Below are 19,688 nucleotides of genomic sequence, written 5' to 3'. Positions count from 1 at the left end.
TCCCTGGGATGGGCCTGGGGCGGGCGGGGGGCGCCCCCCTCGGGACCCTCGGGGCACCCCCCTCTCCGGGCGAGGAGAGCGACAGAGGTGCCCACCCACCGGCTGGCAGGCTTTCTCCTTCCGGACCCCATTTCTCTCCAAGTTGGGCCGAACTTTGTGGCCTGACCTGTTGTCTCGCCGCCCCGCCCGGTGGGAGCGGGTCCCTCCGGTGCCCCGCAGCCCCGCTCTCCCGTTTCCCCTTCAGGCCCTTCCAGCCTCCCGGTCATCCTAGGCCCTTCCCGCTTTTCTCTCTTCTTCTCGTCTCGCTGTTCTTTCTGGCCGGAAACTGTGATGTCCTCCCCGGGCTAGAGACAAACTTAGCCATAGTCCTGGCCTCCGACCACGGAGACACTGGGCCCAGGGGGGTGACAGGAATACCTGGGGAGCCTGGGCCCTTCGGGACCGGGCCGTGGCCGTGCCCAGGGGACGAGAGGCCCCGAGGCCAAGCCATGCGGGTCGGCGGCCCCTGGGCTGTGAGGATAGGTACGGGGAGGCCTGGGGAGCAGGAAGGATGAGCTGTGGGGCCGGCAGGCAGGAGAGCCATCCTGGGGCGTGAGTAAGAGGAAGTGATGTAAGAGGGGGAGTGGGTCATTGGCTTTCCAACGAGTAGTTGGTTGAGTTGTCACTGGTTGAGTGCAATCGGCAAAGTAGAAAACGAGATTTAAAAAAAAAAAAATTAAAGCTTGAATGTAGGCCAAATGGAAGGTGACGGAAGATGATTTGACTCTGGGTGGTGGGCACGCAATGCAACATGCAGATCACGTATCGCAGGAATGTACACTTGAAACCTGTGTGATCCTATTGGACCAGTATCACCCCAGTACATTTAATTTAAGAATGCATTAAGTAAACGGGGGGAAACAACTTTGATTGGAGAATGGCCAGCCCCAGGGCGGTGGCCTGCAGCCGGCAGGGTTGTGAAGCTAATGCAGACAGACCCACGGGGGCTGCTTGGAGGGTGGAAGGGAGCCGGGACTGCTCCAGCCACAGGTGACAGGTGAGGAAACGCACGTCCACAAAGGCTCCTGGAGCTGAGGATCGGTTAGTGGTGCAGCGGGGGCAGGACTGACATCGGTTTCCAGAATTCTCCATCATGTTCTTTCCACTCTACCTGCAGAGGAGGATTCTGAGGGGAGTGAATTTAGGAATCAGAGGGTTGCAGTCTTTAAAGATTAAAGCAACCAGATACCATAGTGGCCTATGTGACCAAAGGCCAGTACAGCCAAAGCAGTTTGGACACCTCGGTGCACGTGGTTATAACTGGGAGAGGCTGTGTGATCCAGGTGGGGAGTAGGATATTGCAAACCAACTGCGATGTGCTTTTTAAGCCCTTAGCATCTATTTTTCCCCCGTAGCATCTTGAGACCAGTAAAAAAAAGAAAATAAATAGAAGTGGTAGATTGATGGGGGGTTTTTATGTCTTGTATAGATTAGAGAATTTCCAAAACATTTCCTACCGTTCTTTCAGTTTTTTAAAAATAATTTTATTTTTTTATTGATTTCAGAGAGAAAGGGGGGGGGAAACATCAATGATGAGAATCATTAATCAGCTGCTTACTGCACGCCCCCCACTGGGGATCAAGCCGGCAATCTGGGCATGTGCTCTTGACCGGAATCGAAACCAGGACCCTTCAGTCCGCAGGCCGATGCTCTATCCACTGAGCCAAACTGGCTAGGGCTCAGTTTTTCACTCCACATTATTTATATTGAAAGGAAATAAAATATGACCAAGCATTCTCTTTGCTGTCGTTTCAAATGGGCACCAAATTCCCTATATAATAGAAGACTGCCACTCTGGCCTGCAAAAAGACCTTTTCACAACTGGAAATCATGTGCTTCCCCACCCTCCCGGGAGTCTTGAAGTTATTAGTTCAAGGGAAGATTTCTGTGTTCTGTTTAACTTGCCAAAGAGGCCTTGATATAGTATGAACGTAAGTCATAAGCGATAGCAAGTTAGGATTATACGAAAAGTTGGTTGATCGAAATGACTAATTTGTTTTAAGTCTACACGTGAAAGAAATACAGAATTTCCTGAGGAACAGCCTTACAGTTTGCAGCGTCCCCTCCCTTGCCCATCTCCAGAACTTACTCTAACAGAGGAGCACAATTTTTCACAGGATGAAGAACAGTGGTCTAGTGTCCACATTCACTGTATTTAGTGAGAAAGTCCGGAAGCCACTTCATAGGAGACATGTACGCTGTATAGTGACGCTTAACATCAGAGCACGCCTCGCATACCCGTCTGCTGCCTCTCTGTCGTGCTGATGGTGTCCATGTTGTGGGTCCTTCCGTGATTCTTACCCAGAAGTATGAATAAGTTTTATTTGTTTTTTATCTTTTGTTTTGTTTTGTTTTTAACTAGACCAGAGGCAGAGGAACCCAACAAAGATGATCCCCTTCATCTTGACTTTGCATGGTTAGTTCCGATCCCAGTTTCTGAAAGTAACACTGTGGAAGGCTTATATTGCAGGAATTTTGGGCTTTTCGAAATGGAAGGTAAACTAATAAGTGGCAGAACATCAATTGAATCTCAAATGGAAATATCACAGATGGAACTCTTCCGGGGATACCCTGGTCGGTGGGAAGTGATTCGGCCATGTCTGGTTTAAACTGCATTTCTAATTGGGACGGGATAAAGAGAGGAGCTTGGTTTTCCAGGTCTTCCGTTTACAGAAGTGATGTGCATGTTTGGAAAAGTTAAGGTATAGAGACGATAGGGGGCCTTGTTAGGAGTTACTGCTTTCTTCAGGGTTTTTCTAGGTTACAGGTGTTCTGAGTAGGTCACTTCTGTCCTCCTTTTCCTCACCAGTGTGCTGATGGGCACAGGATGCATTAAAGGGGAAGTGAGGGTTACCCCTCAGTCTCTGGCTTGGGTTTTGGTGAACAGCGATAAGTGACATCATGGGAGAAGGATCAAGGAAGGAGTCGGTTTAGGACAGTGATGGCGAACCTTTTGAGCTTGGCATGTCAGCATTTTGAAAAACCCTAACTTAACTCTGGTGCTGTGTCACATATAGAAATTTTTTGATATTTGCAACCATAGTAAAACAAAGACATATTTTTGATATTTATTTTATACTAGAAGCCCGGTGCACAAAAATTTGTGCACTCAAGGTGGGAGGGGGCGTCCCTCAGCCCATCCTGCGCCCATTTGCAGTCCAGGACCCCTTGGGGGATGTCCACCTGTCGACTTATGCCCACTCCCTGGGGATCAGGCTTAAGCTTGCAGTCACACATCCTTCTTGCAGCCAGGGAGCCCTCGGGGGATGTCCGACTAAAGGCTTAGCCCCCCAAGGAAGCTGTGATGAGGAAGCTGGGGTGACAGAGGAGCCATGCTGTCCCGCCCCGCTGCCCCGGGTCGGGTCACAAACGGGACGCCCGGGTGGGCCGGCTGATTGCTGCTACCCCGCCCAACCGCCCTGGGTCGGGTCGCACACAGGATGCCCGCCGCCCTGGGTTGCAGATAGCAGGCCCGGATGGCGGCAGGACAGGCGGGATGGCGCTGTGCTTAGGATATTTAAATGCCATTTAACAAAGAAAAATCAACCAAAAAAATGAGTTCACGTGTCACCTCTGACACACGTGTCGTAGGTTCGCCATCACTAGTTTAGGAGGAAATGAGGAGCTCTGCTTTGGGAATCCCGCTGGAGGCCTGCGATGGGAACGAGTGGGCGGTGATGAACTTATTACGCAGTGTGCAGGCCCACTAGGTCGAGGCCTCTGCATGGGTGTGGGCCATCTCCACTGAGCACTAACCTCTAACAAGGAAGCTGATGGGAAGGGAAAGCCTTTACGGGTAGAGAGAGGAAAAAGGCATTAAGAAAAAGATACAATTCACATTTTCATGTTTTAGTGGAAATCACTGTCTTTTAGATATTGAATACTCAAGTTTAAATTCAGTGACAGACTTGCAGATAAAGATGGTGGACCATGGACAAGCATTTATTTTGGCTCCCTCCCAAAACACTAATAAAATGTCAGTCAATAAGATACCAAAACGATGTTTGTAGGATTTTTTTTTAAATCCTCACCTGAGGATACTTTCATTGATTCTAAAGAGAAAGGGGAGCAGGGAGAGAGAGCGAGAGCGAAACATCATGTGCGACACAGATCATTGCCTCCTGCATGCACCGGCCTCGGATCAAACCCATAACCTTTTGGTGCCCAGGATAGTGCTCCCCCAGCCGAGCCCCCGCCAGGCTGAACAGGATGTTTTTAAAGGGTTTAACCCCGTAGGACGGGGAGAGTGGGAAAGGAGACACAGCAACACCATTTTGGAAGCTGCAGGTGGCAAAGGCGAGAGGAGCCTACCTCGCTGGTGGAGGAGGCGGAGGACCAGCCTCAGGAGGCGCAGGGCTGGCGGTGGAGCGAGCTTCTGTAAGTGGAGTGAGGGGGACACACGGGAGCGGCTCCAGCTGTATTTCAGGAGCAGGCACTCTCCACAGCCTCTCTCCAGAGGGTGCGACAGCGTCTGGATTTTGATTCCGGGCACAGCTGAAGGCAGGAGTAGTAGTGAAATGGGGTGAGGGTGAAGCAGACAGAGCCCTTTTTCTGTTAAGGTTGCGAGCTTCCCTTTGTCAATAGAAGGTGTTCATTGTATTACCTTCAACAGACTTACCGCATGAGCATGATTAGGGAACCAGACTGTCTGTGGAGGAAATCTCAGACTCACCTGTCACTGTTCCTCTCGCATTGATATGCCTTTGTGTGAGCAGGTGAGTCCTGAGGGATTAAGAAGCAGAATCTCCGATGGGTGTGTGAACTTAACTGTTAGTGTTGGAGCTGAAAATACTTCACATCACCCTTTAAAACTGTCTGCCTTTATTGAGAAAATACACACTCATATTATACACATATCAAGGAGTAATTGGAGTATTTTTGTTTACATTTCTTACTGACTACAGTGCACCGTTGCTTGATAGACCACACGGTTAACATTCTAGCTATGGATTTAATGCCCTAAATCGGTTTCAGAATGTCTGGAAGAATGCCCTAGCTCTGATGTTGATCAGCGGGGCCCGCAGGATCAAACCCTGCCTGCGTGGAGTGCATCTGAGAACCAGACAGATCAAGAGCCAGGCTCTCGCTAATTAATTACAGCTCATCACTTTGTCCATGAAGGGGCTTATTTCATCTATAATACTAATGAGCTTGGTGACTTGGTTTCTAAGTCAACAAGAAGTTAGAAAGGGAAGGGGCTATTAATGCTGGTAGGGTCACAAGGGAAATGATAATATAAGAATGACTTAAAATCAGAAACGATGGGGGAGGTCTCAGTGCTGAGCTGTCACCCTCAGTTAACTGGGAAGGTTTTCCTGAGCACCGAGTTCCCGTCGCGGGCACTGAGATTTTGTTTTCTCTTTAGCCTCGGTTATCCTGGTATTTGTGTTGGTTCCTTTATCGCTTTTCAGGTGATTTACAGGTAACAGTTAACTCTGTTGATACAATTAATTCAATGTAGTGAACTATTTTCACAAAGAAAAAGGATGTGAGCTGAAGAAAGTTGTTCCTGTTTCTATTTCTCAGGTAAACTGATGCAGTTTTAAAGTTTAAGCGAACGTAGAGCTCAGTTCATGGACCACAGTGGGCCCTGGACGACAGCCTTCCACAGAGGGCACAGCAGCCCTCTCTCTCCCTGGGTTTCCCCTCCGCAGGTTCAACAGTCTGGACGTGGGGGTTCTACCCACTTGATGTAAGGGCCTTGGGCATCTGTGGGTTTGGGCGTTCATGTGGTTCCTGGAACCAGTCCCCTTACCCCCCATACTGCGGGACGACTGAGTTTGGGGGAGTCAGAAGCTGTAAACATTACTACTGTGCAGGGGTGGGCGCCCCCACCTCCACATTGTTCAGGGTCAGCTGTATGTCTATATATGTGAGTGAGAGAGAGGTGGGGAATCTGAGGTTTTTAAAAATAGATGAAACCCTCGTAGCATGAAATGCCTGTCTTCCTTCTCCCTAGGCTTCTGGCTTATCTTCGCTTCCACCTGTTTTCGTGTTCTCCCAGCACCGAATACACACCCGGCCCCAGGACCTGACTCCTTGCATGCCCTCCGCTTCCTGCTTGCCTCTCCTCTCTCTGGAGGCCGTGCTCTCTTCTTCCTTCCCTGGGTCAGTCACACCCTGGAGAGCAAGGGTCTGCCGAGGGCCCACTTCGGTGGTGTCACAGCCCTGCTGGGGAGGGTTCCGGAGGCCCCTCCGAGCCGCGTGGCAGAAGCAGCAGCGCCTTCACTGGGTCCTCGCAGGCCAACAGTGCAGCCTTCCCATCCCGGACCCTCAGTTGGTTTGGGGTCCGCGTTATTTCTGTCCCACCGCTCGGCCATCGTAGTGGTCGGATGGCCTTGGTGAGGCCGCACTGCAGCGCAGAGATGCCGTCACCCCCGGGCTGTGGACACGGAGCTGGAACGTCGCTCTCTGAGCCTGGGCTCCGCATAGGCCAGCACGTGTATCGGATCACCTGAGAAACCCACTTTGTTTTGAGGGGATCATTAACTTGGGGCATAATTCATATGTCAAATTGATAGTTTTAAGTTTTAAATAAGAACACTATATTTTATTGACCCTCACCTTGTCCTAGCTGTGGGGCATGTCAACTTCCTTTGCCCCCTCTTTCCTGCTCAGCCGCCATTCCCCGGGTACAGCTCATGAAGTGATGTGCTGACATTGGGGAGAGGTGGTTGCCTGTAACATGGAGCGTCTGCATTGTCACTGTGTGTGCGCATCAGCTCTTATTTCTGCGTTTGGCTTTTTTTGCAGGTCCCTAGCTGTTGGTAGTAAGGCCGGTTATAAGTTTTTCTCCCTTTCTTCTGTGGATAAGCTGGAACAGATCTATGAATGCAGTAAGTGTTTGCTTTATTTCCCTCTTACAATATGGACACGTTTCCCTGGAATTGATATGCATTCTTACATCAGACACTGATTCAGGCCCAGGTGCCTGACCGGTTCTCTCCCTTCCCCTTAGTCCACCGCGAGGTGGCTGCTGGGAACAGCTGCGTGTGTCCTCCCCGATCTTTTCTGTTTATTTGCATACTTACAAATGTACATATCTGTTTGACGGGTTGAGTTTTTCCTAATACATGGCATCATACTGTATGCATTGTTCTGTAATCCCCCGTTTCTCACGCCACTTACACCGTTCAGGTTTCTGTCATGCAGGGCTTCCGGGGTCGAAGGTTGTACAGCCCCCGTAGGAATGATTTGTTTTACTCAGCTGCCGTTTTCTGGGATTTGCATAGCCGGCGTGTGGGAGGCAATCTGGAATTGCAGAAGGGGCGTGAGCCTGACTTCTCGCTCGTCACTGTGTGACTTTCGAGACGTTACTTCACCTCGGGGCCTCGGGGTCTTCGCTTTCCTGGGTGTGCGCAGGACCTGCTGATCGGCAGGGGTCCGGCCTCCCAGCGAGAGGCCGTCCCGCACGCATGACCCCTCTCCTGTGGCCAGACGCCTCGTATCTGTTCTTGGTTCCCTCCGCTCCGCAAACATTATTGAGGACCTGCTGCCTGCCAGCCCTGTTTTGTTCGTGGACATCGTGGTCGTGACTAGTTCCTGCTCTCGTGACACTTACATTTAAACGGAGGAAGGCAAAACCAAGTGCACGCTTCTGTGCATGGCAGGCGGGGGCACAGCGACCAGCAAACACATAGATACCACCTGGTCCCCTTAGCCTCAGGTGAAGACCCCAGGGGAGTGCTGCGTCTGGCCCCCCAGGAAGCCGGCCGCAGCCTTGCGGTCAGTCAGCTCCTGACTCTGGTTCCGCTGGCAGCGCAGCTTGTTTGTTCTGTCCTCAGCCTGCCCTGGCGCTCACCGCTCCTCTGAGAAGGCCCGCTCCGCTGCGAAGCGGGAGCTGTGCTCTGCGGACCGGGTAGCTGCGAGCTGGTGCGCGGGCTCATCTCAAGTGGGTGCCCATGTTTCCGAGAACCCCACTGGCCGCCTCCACGGGACCCACGAAGGATCGCTCCCAGTAGGGGATTCCTTCAGGGAAGGGCGGCTGGTCTCTGGACAGAGGATTCCCTTGGGCTCTGACATGACTGAACATTTACTGAAACTAATCCAAACCGTCGCTGGGTTGTGCTGCTAAGTGGTTGCTGTAGTGACAGTCATCTGCTTTGAGACTGTTTGGAGACCCAGCGCTAGTAAGAACACCTGATCTGCACTCTCCTCGACTGAGTCAGTTTAATGACTGATTTGTCCTCTGGAAGCTTATTCACTGGTTTTTGGCACCTCATTTCCCAGTGCTTTTTGGTGGAACAAAATGTGTCGTCTCGATAGCATTGTATTAAGAGAGTCGTGATTGCTGGCCAACGTGGTGATTTCTTTGTTCTTCTTAGTGATCTTTGACCTTTAAAAAATAGGTGGTGAAATGGATGTAGAACTTTTTGGGGGTAAATATTTTACTTTTTGACATGTTTTTTATTGATTTTAGAGAAAAAGGAAGGAAGAAGGAGAGAGAAACATCGATCAGTTGTCTCCCGTACGCACCTCACTTGAGAATCAAACCCAAAACTCAGATGTGTGCCGTGGCTGGGAATCGAACCAGCGACCTTCCAGTGCGTGGGATGAAGCTCAACCAACTGAGCACACCAGCCAGGGCTCGAGGGTTTATACTCGAGGGTTCACCGCAGCTGTTAAGTTCTTTCCGCCTAGAGCGGGTCCGCCTTTCCTCTGTCACGTACTTGCATTGAGTTAGAGAAAAGGGTGTCTCTTAGAGAACAGATCAGCTGCTGAGTCCAGACTGTTTTCTGGCATTTTTCCACACACAGACTCAGAGCAAAGTAGTACTGATGCCTCAAACTTCGCCTCGGCTCAGGGCTGGCTCACCCGCCTACCTCCTAACCGTCCCATGCACTCGGGTCTGCTCACAGCCACTGTTGCTGTTACAGAAGAGCGAGCCAGCACTGGGCTGGGGGAAACGAGACTGACAGCTTCTGGTTCTTTTGTTTGATTAAGCAAGGGGACCTTTGCCCTTTGCCCAGCAGCAGGGGGAGACTTTTCTGTTGTTTTATACTATGTCCATTGTTGTAATTTCAAACTTTTCAAGTTGGGAGGACTCCCATGTATGCTTTGCTGTGCTTGCTGTGGGTGCCCATTTCTATTCCTCTTTATGTCCTTCGTTAGTTTGAAGGCAAATAATATGCAAACCTCTGGTAGCCCTCCCATGAAGTACTGCAATGGTTCTGAGCTGGGGAAACATCCCTCACGAGGCATCGGTTCTGGAGTAGACATGAGCCGGCTGCCCTGCCTCCGCCACAGCGGCAGAGCCTGCTTCCCTGATCGAACGCCTCTGGACCGGCCGGCGGGGCTCAGTGGTTGAGTGTCGACCTATGAACCAGGTCATGGGGTCTATTCCTAGTCAGGGAATTTAAAGAAATGCCTCCGGAGACACATGTGCCTTTGATCACGCAGTGAGCCATCGCTGCCTTCACAGGCCCTCGTCCCCGGAAGGATCTGAGAGGTGCTTTCTGACGTCGCTCTGCAGTGACCGCCATGCACTGGCTGGAACAGTGTCAGTGAGGCTTAGAGCAATGGGCCGCGCAGGGAGGAACTCCAGCAGGCTCTCTGCTTAAATCTGTTGTAATGGAAGCTTGAGGATCCAACAGCATGAGTGCTACTGGCACTGGTGTCTTGGTAACAGGCCCTCTTCAGTGATTACAAGTGAGCAGCCTTGCTTCTCTTGCTTTTCATTTGATTGCAGTACCTTCAGTCATCAGCCTGGCTCATCAGGCATCGTCATTTCATGGGAGGGCTTAGCCGTGTGTCCTTCCAATTCGTGGGAAGGGACTGCTGGTACATGGGTTCTGTGTGTGTTCGTGTGTTAAATGTTCCTTGGAGCCCAGATGGCATGGCTCAGTGGTTGAACATCAGCCTGCGAACCAGAAGGTCACGGTTTAATTCCCAGTCAGGGCACATGCTCGGAGCTGGATCCTCAGGCCCGATCCCCAGTGGGGCTACAGGAGGCAGCCAGTCAGTGATTCTCTCTCATCGCGGATGTTTCTCTCTCCCTCTCCCTTCCTCTCTGGAATCAATAAAAATATGTTAAAAAAAGAAAGTTCCCTGGGTCCTGGCCAGAGTAACTCAGTGGTTAGAGCTTCATTCTTTGCACTGAAGGATTGTGGGTTTGATCCCTGGTCAGGGTGTGTGTGAGGCAACCAATTGATGTTTCTCTTTCTCTTCCTTCCTCTCTTTCTAGAATCAATGAAAAACATATCTTCGGGTGAGAATTTTAAAATTCCCTGGGCCCTGGCTGGCAAGCTCAGTGGTTAGAGCATGCCTCTGCATACAAGAGGGTCTCGGGTTTGATTTTTGGTCAAGGGCATGTATCTGGGTGTGGGTTCGTTCCCCTGACCTGGTCAGGGCATATGTGGGAGGCAACGGATCAATGTCTCCTTTTCTCTTTCTCTCCCACCCTCTTTTTTTCCCTCCCACTCCTTTCCCTTCTACTCTCTATTAAAAAAAAAATCAATGGAAAAAATACCCTCACTCCTTGGGTGAGGATTGAATACAAATTCCCTGCTAGTTGGGTGTAATGAACATGGGAAAGAGCTGCTTGAAATGGCTCCGTAGAAAGCAGTGAGCCGCAGCCGCTCCCGGCACCACCCTGGGGCTGGGGACTCGCAGGGGACCCTTTTGTGCTGCTGTTTCTTCCTAAGTGACAGGAATGGGCCGGCTCCAGGTGTTGTGGCCTTGGCCTTTGTCTGCCTCCTGGCTCCTTTGGAGTTTGATGACACTCATGGGTGTTCCCCCAGGAAAGCCCAGGGTTTGGTATTTGGCTTGGCCGTGTAAGAGCCCCCCTGAATGCGAGTGTTCCAGGACCCAGGGGCTCTGGGCTCTGAGGAGACCCTGGTGAGGTCCTGCCCTGACGCCTCGCCTCTCAAACCCTCTGTCCCTGTCGCCCATCCTCTCACCAGCCCTGCCTTCCTGTGCTTACATCAGATCTTAATATATTGGCCAAAATTCAAATTTATGCAGTAGTCTGCCTGTGTGGGGTTTTTTTTAACACATGAGTCTAAGGTAAGATATGTTTGTTGCCTTTTTTTAAAATATGTTTTTGTTGATTTTAGAGAAGAAAGGAGAGGGATGGAGAGATAGAAATGTCATTTATATGCTGTCAGAATCACCTGTTTTAAGTGTACAATTCGATGGGTTTTAGTGTATTTACTAAGTTGTACTGCCTACCATAATCTAATTTTAAAACATTTTTATCTTCCCCAAATGAAACCCTGAGTCCCTCAGCGGTCACTCCCATTTTCCTCCGCCCACCTCACCCCTGGGCAAGCACTCATCTGCCTTCTGCCTGTAGGGATGTGCGACTCTGGGCATTTCAGATAAAGGGAGTCCTACCCAACTGGCTCCTTTCACATAGGAAGTTTGCAGGGTTCACCCATGTTGGAGCATGTGTCAGTACTGATGTCTTTTGATTGCTCGGTACCATCACACTGTGTGGCTAGACCGTGTTTCGTTGATGGCCGTTTGGGTTGTGACTTTTAAAGGATGCTGCTGTGAATGTTTGTGTTCAAGTTGTTGGGTGGATGTGTGTTTTCATTTCTCTCTATTTAAAAATATATAATGTTGTTGTTGATTTTAAAGGGAGGAAGGGAGAGGGGGAGAGAATACTGAGTGCCTGCTGCAGCCTGGGCCTTGCCCTGACTGGGCACTGAGCTGGTGACCTGGTACACGGGTGACGCTCGGCCAGCAGCCCCAGCGGCCAGGCTTCCTTTCTCCTACGCAGAAAGATGCCGGGGGCGTGGCATTGCCGGGCGAGCGTCTTTGTTGTGCCCACTTGTGAGAACAGCTGTTAGAAGAATCAACAGATAAACATTTGATAGTTTGTAGATACTGCAAAGTTGTCCTTAAAAAGGGGCAGGACCATGTTTTTATTAATGGTGCAAGCACCTTTCTCCTCACTTCCTGCCACACAGGCATTATCCAACATTTTCATACTTGGGAGATGAGTCTAAGATAAGAAATATGCTTGTTGCCTTTTTTAAAAATGTTTTTATTGATTTTAGAGAGAGGAAGGGAGAGGGATAGAGAGAGAGAAATGTCAGTGAGAGAAACATCGATGGGCTGCCTCCTGCACACCCTCTCCTGGGATTGAACCCGAAATCGAGCATGCGCCTTAACTGTGAATCGAACTGTGACCTCCTGGTTCATGGGCAGACACTCGGCCACTGGGCCACATCCGCTGGCTGCTCCTTGCCTTTAACTGCTTGTTTCTTTCCTTTGCCTGCTTTTCTGTGGGATTGTTTGTCTCTTACTGATGTAAAACAACTTCACCACTTGCCGTGGGTTGCCAATATTTCTTCTGGACGGTGTTTGCTTTTGACCTTGTTTATGGTCTTGTTGCCGTTCTGAGGTCTGGAGTTTCTGCTGTTTGAATGCGTTTGTCTTCTCGTAAGGCTTCTCTCTGAAAGGCTTGTCCTGCTCCGGGGCGACGCGAGACGGGCTCCTGCATCGTCTTCTCCGTGCAGTTCTTCATCCACCTGGAAGTCGCTGCGATGTAAGGTGTCTTCCCTTTTTAGTCACAGATGAGAACATATTTTCCTACATCCTTTTTTATCTAGAGGGGCTTACCAGACTTACTTCCGGGTGAAAGGTCAGGATGATGACCTTTGAAACTTCAGAAAAGAAAAAATAGGCAGAAAGTGCATGTTTATTAAATCAGGTGATGGGCCTATGGAGGGGTTCAGTATACTGTTCTCTTTAACGACTATTTGCAGTTAAAAGTAGCTTTGCTGCCTGGCCGTCGTGGCTCAGTGGTTGAACATTGACCTATGAACCAGGAGGTCACAGTTCAATTCCCAATCAGAGCACATGCCCAGGTTGCAGGCTTGATCCCCAGTGTGGGGCAAGCAGGAGGCAGCTGATCAGTGATTCTCTCATCATTGATGCTTCTTCCCCTCCCTCCCTCCCCCCCTCTCTTCCTCCTTCCCTCAAATCAATAAAAATATAGAAAAAAGATAGGTTTCCTGTCTCCATACAAGCACCCTCTGTTTTTAAAATTCTAAGAGTTCTCACCTGCTTTTTTTTTTTTTTTTTCATTAAAATTTCAAACTTACCATTGGGTGGGAAAGGTGAAAACACCCCGCCCATCAGAGCTATATCTCAGTAGATGCTCCCTGAGTACTTCAGCATGAGCACTGCTACCTGGGGTCAGTGCTGCGTCTTTTTCTCTGGGGGTGGTATTCACACACAGGAGCGTGCAGACCTGGAGTGAGCGTGCTGCGTTTGGACAGATGCAGCTGTCCCCTGAGCCCCATCGGGGTTCACTGTCACTCCAGCCCCACTCCCGCCACCCCTGAGGCCAGGGCTCCGGGTTTTCTCTAGCGCAGGCCACGCCTGCCTGTTCTGGAATGTCCGTCCGAGCAACGCAGCAGGTGCTCTTGGATGGGTCTTTCAGCCGAATGCTTTTGAGAGTTACCTGTCTCGTTGCGTGTTTCCCTTGGCCCTTGAACAACACGGTGTGCACTGCGCAGGCCCACGCAGGTCGTGTTGGATGATACCTTGCTGTTTCCCATCTGCGGATGCAGCGGGCCGACTGCATGATTGCTCTCCACCATCTTACATCGGGGCTGAGTGCCGTGGGTGTTGGTGCCCACAAGGTCCTGGGACCACTCCCCTGTGGGCACCGAAGGAAGTTAGTTTTTGGATTCAAAAGTAAACACTTGGATTTCCTACTCCGAGGGGTTACTCCTGCCTGTTCAAGGGTCGGCCTCATATGACAGTTGTTGAGTCTGACTCATGGGCCCCTGGGCTTTTCCAGTTCTTGGCTGTGAAGAATAAAGCTGCCGGGAGCATTCTTGTGCAGCTCCCTTTGTGGACATGTGTTGTATTTATCTTAGGTGCATACCGAGGAAAATAACGTGGGATTCCTTTTATAAGAAACGACCAGAGTTTCCTAAGTGTGTGTCCTGTTTCTCCTCCCTATGGTGCCGTGTGCGAGTCTGGCTGCTCTGTGCCCTCGCCAGCAGGTGGCGCCAGTCTTTCCCACGTTGGCCTTTCTGATGTATGAATGAGGAGTCTCATGTGGCTTTGATTTGAATTTCCCTGATGGTGTCGGGCACTTTCGTGTCCTTGTTAGCCATTTGTATAGCTTTTGTGAAATGTCTGTTCAGATCTTTTGTTCCTTTTTAAATTTGGTTGTTTGTCTTTTATTATTGAGTTGCCAGAGTTCTTTAGATGTTCTGGGTACCAACCCTTTGTCAGATAATGTCTTGTGAAAATTTTTTCCCTGTTCTGTGGCTTGTCTTATCTGTTGAGCACACATGTTGACTTTTGATGAAGTCTGATTTTTGCTTGCTGTGTCCTTCCTGAGAAACCTTTGCGTACCAGTACGTTGAGATCTTTTTCTCTGTGAAAGCTCTTGGTTTCTGACTCTTTGCAGTTAAAAGCAGCTGTGCTGCCTGGCCAGCATGGCTCCTTGCTTGAACATTGGACTTGGTAGCTTCAGCTTTCCTATCAGTTTCGTGATCACCTCAGTTTAACTTTGCTGTGTGGTGTGAGGTAGGAGTAAAGGCTAATTTTTCCTGTTCAGCCATTTGTTGAACAGATTTGTCTTCCTTCATGGATTGCTTTGGTGCTTAAAAGAATCCTCTAAGGGCGGGTCTAGTTCTGCTGTTTGCTCTTCTCCATTGATTATTTGTCAGTCTGTGTCGTAACGTGCTATCTGTTGGCTGTAGCTTTCTTTATATACTGCGTGTTGAAGTCATAGGGCGTAAGTCCTTCAATCTAGTTCTTTTTCAAGATAGCCTTGGATATTCTAGATCAGTGGTTCTCAGCCTTCCTCATGCCGCGACCCTGTAATACAGTTCCTCACGTTGTGGTGACCCCCAACCATAAAATTATTTTCGTTGCTACTTCATAACTGTAATGTTGCTACTGTTACGAATTGTAATGTAAATATCTCATATGCAGGATGTATTTTCATTGTTACAAAGTGAACATAACTAAAGCATAGTGATTAGTCACAAAAACAATATGTAATTATATATGTGTTTTCCAATGGTCTTAGGCGACCCCTGTGAAAGGGTCATTCGACCCCCAAAGGGGTCGCGACCCACAGGTTGGCGACCCACAGGTGGAGAACCGCTGTTCTAGATGCTTTGCCTTTCTGGTTTTGAAATCAGTTATTGTCAACAAAATGTCTGCTGGGGTTGTGCTCGGTTTGCATTGACCAGAAGATTAATTGAGGAGCGTTGTTGAATGAGTGGATGGGCACATGCTCACAACACCTGGCGCTGCAGCCCTCCCCTGGCTCAGGAGACAGGCTGCGGTGGAGGCAGTGAGACTCACTCCGCCATTTCCTTACATTCGAGAATTCTCTCTGCATCTAGATCTGAACTTCCCACAGCAGGAAGGGGTGAGGGCAGTCAGGGGGCTGGGTGAAGGGGTGTCTGTGGCCGGTTCACTGTGCCTGCCACTTCCAGGCAGGATGCTGTCTGCACGTGTTTGATCCGGTCTGAGCGGGGTGTCTCCCTCTCCTGCGGGAGCAGGTGGGTGGGGCTGGGGCTTGACTTGGGCCGGCATCTGCCGCCCCCTCCTGCGGTTCTGAGAGTGGCGGTCATTCCCCTTTCACGTCGGAAAGCAGGACTCACAGTTCAGAGCCTCGGTGGGGCCTGGCGTCTGTCGGTGCCGTGACGGAGGCCGGGGGACAGCTGTGAGCAGGAGGTGCAGCTTCTGTCCGTGTGGGGCGGACAGTCCAGACCGTGTGCAGGGAGCGGCCGGTGGGCAGATGCACGTGATGACAGTGACCGCCAGGGAAGAAGGGACCAGGGTGTGTGGAGAGGAGCTGGGACTCCCTTTGACGGGGAGGCTCCTGCAGGGCAGCGCCTGAGCAGAGGGGCCCTCCATGCAGAATGCAGGCCTTCCTGGCAGGGGACCCTGAGAGGTGTGTACGTGGCTCCTAAGCGGTGAATTCGACTCCGGTGCTGCTCTGGGATCGTCCCCACAGCCCGGCCCTGTCACCAGGCGCCCACCGTGTAGCCCCAAGTGCTCTGCTAACGTAATGTGCACTTGGACAGCTGTTTGTGTGTGCGAGCAGCCTGCACCTGCTGATGTGGGTACGTGTATGTTTCCTGCTTACAGCTGACACTGAAGACGTGTGCATCGTGGAAAGATTGTTCTCGAGCAGCTTGGTGGCCATCGTCAGCCTCAAAGCTCCTCGGAAACTGAAAGTTTGCCACTTTAAGAAGGGAACGGAGATCTGCAACTACAGCTACTCCAACACCATCCTGGCCGTGAAGCTGAACAGGCAGGTGAGCACCAGCCTCTGGGCGTCAGACCTCGCTCTGCCCGTGTCTCAGTGTGCAGTGTGGCTGCGGCCGCCACTGCCCCCGGAGGCCTCCGGTGCCTCCAGGACAAACGCGGTCCTGAGCCAGCGTTTCTGCCCCGAGCCCCGCTCACCCCCCACCACCCGCCTCCACACGGCGGCGCTGTGTTCTCAGGTCCCTCCCTCCCTCTGCTCATCCTTCCGGGCACCGTGTCTGTGCAGAGTCCCCACGTGGCGTCCTCTCCTTGCGCCTTGATGAGGGTCTGTGGGAGTCAGCGCTGTCCCTGTCGGTCAGCCTGGGCACTGGCTTTCTCCCACGTCGTGCAGGCGCCAGGGGCTGTGGGCAGTGTTACGTGAGGACTGACCGGATGTCCATGCAGCCATCCTTGGTGTTGAGTCATAGTTTATTTAGCTTCTTTTACTTTCACTCGTGTTACTTCAAAAAACCTGTTGGCATCTTCTTTCTCCTTTTTTAAACTGCTAATTTAACCTTTGATTTAAGATGATGTATGCTTCTGCCTTGGCCAGCTGTTCAGTGGTTAGAGCATGGGCCCATGCACCGAGGGAGGTGGGTGTGATTCCAGGTCAAGGGCACATACCTGGGTTGCAGCCAACCCACTGAGATGTCTCTCCCACATCGATGTTTCTCTTTCTCTCTCCCCCTCACTCCCTTCTTCCCACTCTCTGAAAAAGCAGTGGGAAAAACATCCTCAGGTAAAGATTAACCCCAAAAAGTGATATAATTTATTGCTTTTTATATCTTCCCCAAAACAAGAGAGTCTGGCCCAGCGTGTGGGCCTGTGACTGGCACTGAGTCCCTTTCCCGGGCTCCCGCGGCCTGTACTCACAAATGCAGCACCGCCCCGTGCACAGCGGAGTGCCCTGGGCTGAGGGGGCGTGGACCGTGCGGGCGCTGCTGGCGGCTACTGCCACGTGACCACTGACCTGGCTGAACCCAGGCATTGGTCTGTTGACTGAAAAAGTTGGTTGAAATAGGAGAGGATAAGGCATCACATGTTGAACCTTTTAATTTTTATTTAATATTATTGTTTACAGTGTTACAAATAGTAGTACACATGTCTCCTTTTCTTCCCCGTTGACCTTCCCCCGGCCTCCCCGACCGCCTTTTAAAGCTTAAAACACACGTGGTGTCCCGTGGCGGCAGGTGCCGCGTGCGTGCGTGCGTGCGGGCCAGTTGTCTTCCCGCGATGCGCCCTCCAGGGACTCCATCTTGAAGCGCAGCAAGAACATGGACGCCTGCAGAACAGCCCGGGTGCAGGGGAGTGTCATACTTTTGGGAAATCCTCGGCTTCCACCCTCATCCTGCCGCGCCTGTTCAGCAGCAGGTGTTTACTTACCAGACCCATCCAAGGCACTCGATGTGGTTTTCACGAGGGGCAGAGGGGTGAGGGATGAGAGACACACAACAAACCGTCATACAAATCACTTTTCTCATCGTATAGCCCAGTTTCTGTGACATGGAGTCAGTGCATAGTGAGGCGTCCTAGTGCAGCGGCAGTAGAGACGAGGCAGGCATGGGCTCTGCCCCTAACCGGTGCTGAGGGCGGTGCTGGCAGAGCCGCCGGTAATGCAGCGCCCTCTGGAGTGTGCAGGCCGAGGGGTGCTATGGGAGGAACGCCAAGCGTCTTGATCCAAGAGCCCACTGAGCGGCGGGGTGCATGCGTGCAGCGTGGCGGCTCTCTCCACGCTCGCCTCCCTGTCTCTCCTAGAGGCTCATCGTGTGCCTGGAGGAGTCTCTGTACATCCACAACATTCGGGACATGAAGGTGCTGCACACCATCCGGGAGACGCCCCCGAACCCAGCGGGTGAGCGCCCCGAGGAGGGCGGGGCTGCTCGGGGTGTCCTGTTAAAGACCTGGGGGGGTGCGGGGGGGAGGAGCTCTCTCCTCTGCAGAGCCCACAGCTGGAGGCAGATCGAAGTGGATCGACCTTAAGCCAGGCTCCCTTCCTCCTGGCGCTGGTCTTGTGACCACATCGGTCAATGGTTTGGTCAGCTTCCAATTTTGAGGTCACTAATCACTTCCCACCAGCGGCCTTCAATCTGCTGACAGCCCTGCTATCACGGGCGGGGCGGGGGGCGGCGCTAACCCAGCAGTGCGCTGTGGCTGCTCAGAGCCCTCCCTCCTGGCCCTGGGTTAAGTGACTGCGCTGTATGTGTCACGACCACAAAGGAGCCCTCAGGCCTGACTGCCCTGCTCCCTGTGCCCTCAGGCCTGTGCGCGCTGTCCATCAACAATGACAACTGCTACCTGGCCTACCCCGGCAGCGCCACCATCGGAGAGGTGCAGGTCTTCGACACCATTAACCTGGTGAGGTTCCCTGAGGCTCTTGGAAATGCTGGTCCCTGAGTGAGCGCTGTGGGCCCTGGCGTCCTGGCGTCCTTGGCCCGGCGACGCAGTGCCCGCTGCTGGCCCCCGGCAGAGCTGTGCTGGTCCCGGTCAGCTGCCCCGGGGCGGGCTGCAGGAACCTGTCACCCGGGCACTTCCCAGGGGCCCCCACCCCGAAACCAGGTGGGCTTAGCAGTCACCTTTGGTTCTCCCACCAGCGAGCTGCCAACATGATTCCCGCTCACGACAGTCCTTTGGCCGCGCTGGCCTTCGACGCCAGCGGAACCAAGCTCGCCACTGCTTCCGAGAAGGTAAGGCTGCCGGGCCCGTGGGAAACCAGTCCTGGCAACCAGCCCCGTGACCACACGAGCCCTCAGAGGAGCGCCGGCGACACCCACCTGGCAGGGCCCACTGCGGGCTCGGGGTGCTGCTGGGAGCGGCTCTCCCGCAGGGGAGCTGGGCACGTTCGGGACGGGAGACCGAGTGCCCTGCATGGCACGCCCTCACCACCGCACCCCGACATGGCCCGGGACACAGGCTGTGGTGCTGAGGACTTGGGGGGCGAGAGTGAAAGTGGAGACAGTCTGAGGGGGTCTGAGCGCATTCTGTGTTCGCCTTTCCCTCTTTTTCTCTAACAGTGGTGGTCACAGAGTGTGTCTCATTCAGCCTCCTTTTCCCTCTCTGGTCCTACTGCGCTTCTCTGAGTTACGGCGCCTTTAAGAGCGGCACCGTGTTCACTCCCTTACAGCTACGCCGTAGGTAGGAGTGTGTTTAAGTCCCGCCTGGAAGTCGCTTGTGTGCAGCTCTGGTTATTGAGCGTCGGTGAGGAGACGCCAGGTTACAGGGCCCGGCCCTGTCTGCGCTCCGAGAAGAGGCCTCCGCAGGCCCGACTGTGTGGCCTCCTCAGCCTCCGTGACACTGGAGGGCCCGTCCTCTCGTCCTCACCGAAGGGCCATGTGCGTGGTTTCCTTTGCTGTTCTCCCCTCTCTTCTCTCAGGGTCTCGTTTGTGCTCCCGGCTGCTCCCTCCTCTGAGCACGGG

At 52.2% G+C, this 19,688-nt stretch overlaps 1 protein-coding gene across 2 annotated transcripts in view; it reads left to right on the top strand.

Annotated features, from left to right (window-relative positions):
* Nucleotides 1-16,070: 16,070 nt before the first annotated feature.
* WIPI2 (WD repeat domain, phosphoinositide interacting 2) overlaps nucleotides 16,071-19,688 on the top strand; it is a 10,843-nt gene continuing 7,225 nt past the window's right edge. Inside the window, exons 1-4 of one of the 2 annotated variants that reach the window (XM_006765442.2) lie at nucleotides 16,071-16,286; nucleotides 18,031-18,127; nucleotides 18,533-18,630; nucleotides 18,867-18,959. In XM_006765442.2, coding sequence (XP_006765505.1) covers nucleotides 16,086-16,286; nucleotides 18,031-18,127; nucleotides 18,533-18,630; nucleotides 18,867-18,959 — 489 coding nt within the window. In that variant the 5' untranslated portion in view covers nucleotides 16,071-16,085. Of the gene's footprint in view, nucleotides 16,287-17,630; nucleotides 17,856-18,030; nucleotides 18,128-18,532; nucleotides 18,631-18,866; nucleotides 18,960-19,688 lie in introns of those variants that run through there. The other variant, XM_015565130.1, reaches the window with a different exon arrangement.

This window comes from Myotis davidii, unplaced genomic scaffold (assembly GCF_000327345.1).
Source record: "Myotis davidii unplaced genomic scaffold, ASM32734v1 scaffold399, whole genome shotgun sequence".
Classification (NCBI taxonomy): Eukaryota; Metazoa; Chordata; class Mammalia; order Chiroptera; family Vespertilionidae; genus Myotis; species Myotis davidii.
The sequence above is the reverse complement of the archived record's forward strand: the minus strand, read 5'-3'. Positions and strand labels throughout refer to the sequence as shown.